The 6,887-nt window shown below is 46.8% G+C and overlaps 1 protein-coding gene across 4 annotated transcripts in view; it reads right to left on the bottom strand.

The window, feature by feature from the left end:
• Nucleotides 1-6,887, bottom strand: part of ebf1a (EBF transcription factor 1a) — a 52,872-nt gene that overhangs the window by 42,295 nt on the left and 3,690 nt on the right. For all 4 annotated transcript variants that reach the window (XM_005719597.1, XM_005719596.1, XM_005719598.1 and 1 more), the window contains exons 5-6: nt 5,862-5,935; nt 4,338-4,406 (exon numbers count right to left, since the gene is read on the bottom strand). In XM_005719597.1, coding sequence (XP_005719654.1) covers nt 4,338-4,406; nt 5,862-5,935 — 143 coding nt within the window. The remainder of the gene's footprint in view (nt 1-4,337; nt 4,407-5,861; nt 5,936-6,887) is intronic.

Here is a 6,887-nt window from a genome sequence, read left to right as displayed (position 1 = left end):
AAAAAAAAAAAGAAAAAAAAGAAAGGCAACAAATCAAGCCAGGGTGAGATCATAAAAGTTATGAAGGAAACAAAAAAAGTCGCTGGGGAGACAGTGCAAGACAACTTGAACGTGCAAGTGTCACTCCCGGGGTGTTTCTAGTTTCTCTTTCCCTCCTAGAGAAATGCCAAACTACTGATAGGTGGTGAGATGTACAACAGAAAACCAGCTGTGAGAAAAAAAAGGGAAAGAAAAAAAGAATCACAATCTTGCATAAAATAAAACTGACCCAAGATGTGGAAAAGAAAAGCAAATGATAAAGACCTTCAGGTGTCAGCGTGTACAGTGAGAGGATCACTGCGGTGCAAGTGTGAGCCTTCACCTTCTCACTAACACAGTCATGGATATGAAAATGAAACTAAGCTACGGGGACGGAAGGCACTGCCAGTAAACCGCATTAGCATCAAATGCAAATGAGAAGGGGGCTAATGGCTGGACAGGTGCAGACTGGGCCTCTAAATGACACACACACACACACACACACATATTTGCAGGCACACGCACACACACACACACACACACACACACAAATGAGATGGATGAATTAAACATGGGTGGGCTCTGCTTGGGGGGCTGGCAGGGCTGACATAAAGTCAATGACATACATTATTCACTAGTGCACGTTAGCCCAGCCAAGGCAACACATGACCTCTCACCCCAGGAAGTGCATCCAAACATAACAACCAAAACAATAAGGGGGTTCCCTGCTTGCAAGAGAGGGACCTGAGATAAACTAGCCATACATGAGCCTGGAAAAATGATGTGTTTAAAAAAACGCTGACCCGATGTTTATTTGTGGTTTATTTTAAGCAAAGGTGTAGACCCGACACAGCTGATAGGTGAACCAAAACCTGGTTCACAAGTGCTAACTACCCACCGTGAAGCTGAGGAGTCAGCCTGTTCCACTGGCTCAGAGAACAGGAAGCTGTCGGCCATGACATCACCCTCCCCGGGAGGAGCACTTCCTGCCCGACATTCTTCACTCAAGACACACACACACTTGTCAGGAAATGGCCTCTATCAAAACACACACTCGCTCCTGGGGAAATAACCAACACTGATGCGGATACACAAGCACAGACACGCATGCGAGGAAATGGGCCACATCAACAGCGGGCTGCAGGAGTGTGTGCAAAGGCAAACACACCAACACACCCTCAAAAAAAGAAAAGAAAAAACAGCAATAAACCTGAAATAACATTGTCTGTACATGTAAACTTGACACCGCTTTGTGCCCCTCCTGGCATTGCAAACGGAAGAGGGATTGCGGGCTACGCATGATAACCAGTGGATTCTTATCGCTGGTCACAGAGTGTTTCTATCCCACCCCTCCAGAGAGGCTCTCCCAGCCTCGGGGACACCCTGCAGCAGGCCTATGGGAGCTGGATGAGCAGGAAAGGGCTACAGGACACAGGTGGTAAGAGGCAGGAGAGGACACATGGTGCTGGAGGGATTGCCATACCCCCTCCACTGCAAATAGGGCTGACACATTTGTCCACAATTATACCAAGTGCATATACTAAAATAGTTCAGTGAGAAGACAAACATAAGACTCAGAGAGAGGGAGGGAGAGAAAAAAAGCTTTACATGGGTGAGAGGGAAATGTGTTTGTGATTTGGGGCCCATCAGGGCACGTGATAGAGCGATCATACACTGTGGCTGAATACGATTAACCCCATGCTAACCGAGAGTGATGGGGAGAAGTGGAAGTGGAGGTTTAGGGGTTAAGGGCTCCCCCTCATATTATCCTGCTTCTGTAAGAGGCTAAAGTGGACCACACATGTTTCCCTGGGGAGCAGAAGCACAGGAGCATCACACCTTTCAAATGCTTCTCCTGCCCAGTGTCAAGCACAGACTCAATGTGTCATGTCAAGGTCTGACTGAATTTCCAAGAACTCGCTGCTACTGAGGTTAAATACATGAAATATGGCACGAGTTGCTTTCTTCTTCTTCTTCTCCTTCCTCAGCGCTGATCCACATCAGACAGCAGAGAGAGAGATGACAACGCGAGCCACGATAGTCCTAAATCAAAACAGCCAAGAAAGCGGTACAGATTGGCGTCGCGTTAAAGCGACTCCTGCCTAAACAAATACGCTTCTTAACAAAAAATCTGAAGCATATTGCTCCTCGTAGATGCTTTAAAGCCCAAACAAATTCTCTTTTCAACAGAGGGGGTGGGTGGGGACGAGATAAAGAAAGGGCTGAGACTCTCCCGGTGAGCGGGTACAGTACCCAAAAGCGTTGCCAATCTACACTGTACCAGATTTGTTCTCCTAACAATCAAATAAGTTTCTCATTAGCTGACTTTATTTTTCCTCATTCCCGTGGTTTTGCTGCAGTGGCCTGTTTCTCCAATCTTAACGAGAGAGAGCTAATTAGGCAATCAGACCCATTACTCTTCCAGAAGAGTTAGAGCTAGCCCAGCTAATTAGGGCTGTAAAATCTAATCATCTCTGAGAAACAGCAGAGGGCTAACGAGCCCTTATTTAACGAACTAAATAACTTCAAGGGTGGAGAGGGGCTGCTGATGGTATTTCTTTATGAATTTGAAGGAGGGGAGCTCATGGTAATTGAGTCAGTTTCAGCCTCACAGTTGTTTGTTTGTTTATGAATCCCTGATTATTACAATTGCCAAGAATATATTGGTACTAAATGAGCAAACGCATAAACCCTCCTCTGCTTAATCCCCTTTGCCCCCCCCCCCCCTTTTAAAAACTAGCTACCCCCCCCAACCTTTCCTAACTGCTCTCCTCTCACCTGACCTATTTTGCTGTCCAGAAAGAGTGCTCGCTGGAGAGGAAAACAGAGATATTGCTGTTGTTTTCTCTCCCCCTGTTCTAATTTGTTGTTCGTTAATGCTGCCCTCACACCTGAGCCATCAGGCGTCGGGGGAATACCGCCAGCGAGCGACCACAACACATGCTCAGTGTTGGAAAAGCTGTTGGCGGGAGGATCAGGCCGCTTCACTTAAGGCTGGTCGTGCTCAAACCGCGGCAAACCCAAAGAAAAAGTTTTCACATGGCGTCCGTGAAGACGGAGCAACGGAGCGTGCAGATGAGAAATTCAACAAGTATGCACACATGAAAAACAAAAATCAGAAATATGGCACAGAGTGATGGGCAGGCGTGTTGTCTGAGGCCACGTGGTGGGGTGCAGCTGTCTCAGGGAGCGCTGAGGTGAGGCCTTCTGCTTCAGTGGAGCGGAACAAGGGTGGCGCATGCACACACACAAACTTGAACACACATAAATATATATATTTATATATATATTTATGTACACACACACTCGCACAGGTAAAAAAGTAGCTTTCCACAGAGCAGCAGTGAGAACGGGACAGCTGTGTTCATCAGATAGCACAGGTCACTGCCTCATTAACACTCACACAAATACACTCAAATGTGACAAATTCAAATCAGACATCAGATAGACTACAATCTGCCTCATTTTACCCAATGACGCAGTGGCTAGGACATAGTTGAATATCAGAAAATACATTCCAAATTCCTTCATGGAAAGTCTCTTCAGCTCTCTTTAAGTCCTGATCAGAACCGCCTTAAATCTGCACGAACAAGAACAGCTCGAGTACGAGCAAAATACCTTCCCTCGTCCTCCCGCGTGCCACACGCACACACATGGCAGAGGCCGGACAGTAAATCTCTCTGACTATAAATCCTGCAAGCTGCTGCATCAGTCAGAGGTAGTTTATGACAGCAGAAGAAAGGCAAAAGACTGTGAGTGTGTAAAAAAAAACAACCCAGCTAACAATAGCCATCCACGAGTGAGATTTATACACAGAAATACACACACCAGAGCGTATAGTAGCTGTAACCCTAACTGCTCATCAGCTAAGTCATCAGCACGACCACACAAACGCTGTTTGACCACACTTGAAGCCGAGCTCGACTGCTCCGTGATTGCTCCTCCACTTCACGCACGCAAACACACTAACACAAACACACAGCTGGAATATAATTTACTGCCGTTTCACACTTTCTGCTTACACAGACAATTATGGCTGCTCAAAAAACCCCAGAAAACAACCTGTGGCTGCTTTATTAGGCCTGCAGGTTGCAATTTCTCAGCCAAATCACATGTCAAAGACCCCTTCCAACTGCTTTCTTTCGCTAAAAATTGAAATGGCTTCTCGTCATGCTTTGTATGTTCTGCCATTATTTACTGCTCCTGTACTTGGCCCACAGCGCTTGTTTCACACACCCCTCCACAGTTATACCTGCTGCACTTGTGTTTGCGGTGACAGCGCATCATCGTGCCGGGGTCAAAGGGCAAAGTTTGCTTACCTGTCGATGATGACAGGGTCTGATGGGGTCTCGTTCCTGTTGCCACAACTCTTCTTATCGCAGCATCGACTGCAGGGGATGGAGATGAGACAAAAAAAGGATGGGGGGTTAGTCACCTGGATGCAAACAGCAGCGAGAGCAAGATAAGGTGCAGCATTAAGGGGAGAAGAAAGCAGATGAGCATATAGGAGAGGGATGTGGGAGTAAAGGGGGCGTGAGACTTTTGTGGAGTTCAAGAGGAAGCATGGGTTGGATTTCTGTTTAGCTTGTCAAGGTAAGACTGGGGCTTTTGCACTACAGTAGGTGAGATCAGCCGGGCGATTTTTAGGCAAAGTTTGGAGGAGAATGGGAAAAGCGGCGAGCTTGAATGGGACTGGATAAAAACTTGAATTAGCCTCCAGGGCTCAGGTTAGCTCCATTTCTGTCAGACATCACAAAACCAGACATCTTATGTTCTCTATTTTTCCTCAGTGCTCGTCCCCTCCCTCTATCCCGCCTCTCTCCCTCTCTCTCTCGCTTGTTCTTTCTCTCTCTCAGAAGTGGGTCACAGAGTGGTCCCACTGGACCTGGAGAGTAGTGCATGCCGGGTAGAAGGGGGTTGCATACTGATGTGACGACTCCTTTCTGAATCATTTGACTGCACCGCTATGTAACAGCGTGTTGTGTGTCGTCGACACCCCCCCTTCTGTATTCCCCCCCAAAAAGTATCATTGCGTCTACCTTTCCCTCTCTTGTCTGCTCACCTGAGCCTTTGCATGTCTGTGTGTACCTGTGTCTGACTACATGCGTGCATCTACTGTATGTGTGTGTGTGTGTGTGGGAGGAGATGAAGAAAGACATCGAAGCAAGTGAGAGAAGGCTGGAGAGAGACTGACCCTCCCCCTGCTTTCTCAAGTCCCCCAGGACAAGAGGACTGGAGAGCCAGATCAGATTTCTGATCTCGACCGTTTCCTGCAGCATATGAAAACAAGTGGTCTAAATTGCCTTGTGTGATAACCAGGAAGTGTCTACACTTTGCCACTAGCCATTTTTCTCCATGCAACTCTTACATGTTCTTCTAGATGGCTGGTTTTGTAAGAGACAATCGCACGCTGTGTGATGCCTTTATTGATTGTGAATGCATGCAACGGGACTGTGAGAGTCCTCCCAGCTTACTACTTTTGACTGAGTGTGTGTGTGTCTGTATTTTATGTGTAATTTGAGTCTGTCTCCCTCTGCACATAGCTCACTGTCAGGACACAGCAAACTGCATGTATTACACAAACTGAGGAGGATGGGTTTGAGTAATGAGCTTTTCCTTGTCCTAATTAGCTGAACATGAGAGGGATGCACACGCGCACATACACACCGACACATACACGCACAACAGAAATAGGCCAGGGCCCGTCTCCCCAACCCACTTTGAGGAAAATGATAAGATTTCTATTGCAATTTAGCAGCGCTCCTCATGTCCTTGCCCCCTCTTTACACCAACAAAGACATCTTCGGAGTGAGAAATGTGGTATAAAATGCTTTGCGTTTTACCTGCACATGATCTCATGGGTCAGCAGCACCCGACACATCTCTGGATTTTTGTCCTGGCCCTCATAAACAATGGCCTAAAGAAAGGGGAGGGGGAAAGATAACAGAAAGTTAAAATGATTGTAGTTTACATTTTTTTTCAGTGGTGTATTAAGAGAAAAAAAAAGTCAAACTACGATGCAGGGGGCAAGTAAAAAACAGAAAGATGTGTGTGCATGTGTGTGTGTCTTTCATCTGGGAGTAGTGTTTGTCTATCTGGCAAATCTGTGTATCGTGGGAATCCAGTCCTCCTGAACAGGAACTCTCTGTTCTGACAGAGACAGTAAGAGCAAAATTGTTGGTGTGTGTGTGTGTGTGTGTACTACTGCTCGTGCATATGTGTTTGTGCATGCACGTATGTTTATACGTGGTGTACAGTGAGCAGTTGGACTGCCAGACTGGAGTATAGTGCACCATCTGGTCCATACAGCACAGCGTCCAAAAATCTAGTCTGGTTACCCCTCCAACCCCACTCAACATGCTCTCCAGGGCTGTGATCGCCCTGCACACACACACACACACACACACACAAACACAATCTCACACACACACACACACCCACAAACACAATCTCACACACACTCACACACGCGTGCGGGCGCCGATAAACATGCAAACACACACGCTCTCGCACAAACAACATCTCCTCCTACTCTTTTCAATCTCAGACAAACTCTCTTCAAGCCTAATGGCACCAGAGGAAGAATTGGCAAAACAAAAGACCTGATATCAAAACAGCGCTGAAGAGGCTCACTTTCTTCGTTGTCTAATTCATCCGAGCGGTGAAATCCCTCAGTAGTGCGCCAGCCCACATGAGCTGCTCTGTATTTCTTTGTGCGATTGAATTGGCAATAACACACTCTGGGATAGTTTGTTCTGTTTCACATTGAGGAAATGAGGGTCAAGGTCCTCAAAGAGTGAGCTGGCATGCATCACTGTCTCTCTCAAACACTAACACATCGCCACAACCGAGAGATTCACACACTCACA

Source organism: Pundamilia nyererei, unplaced genomic scaffold (genome assembly GCF_000239375.1).
Source record: "Pundamilia nyererei isolate P.nyererei 1_Seehausen unplaced genomic scaffold, PunNye1.0 scaffold00001, whole genome shotgun sequence".
NCBI lineage: Eukaryota > Metazoa > Chordata > Actinopteri > Cichliformes > Cichlidae > Pundamilia > Pundamilia nyererei.
This window is presented reverse-complemented; position numbering and strand designations above follow the sequence as displayed.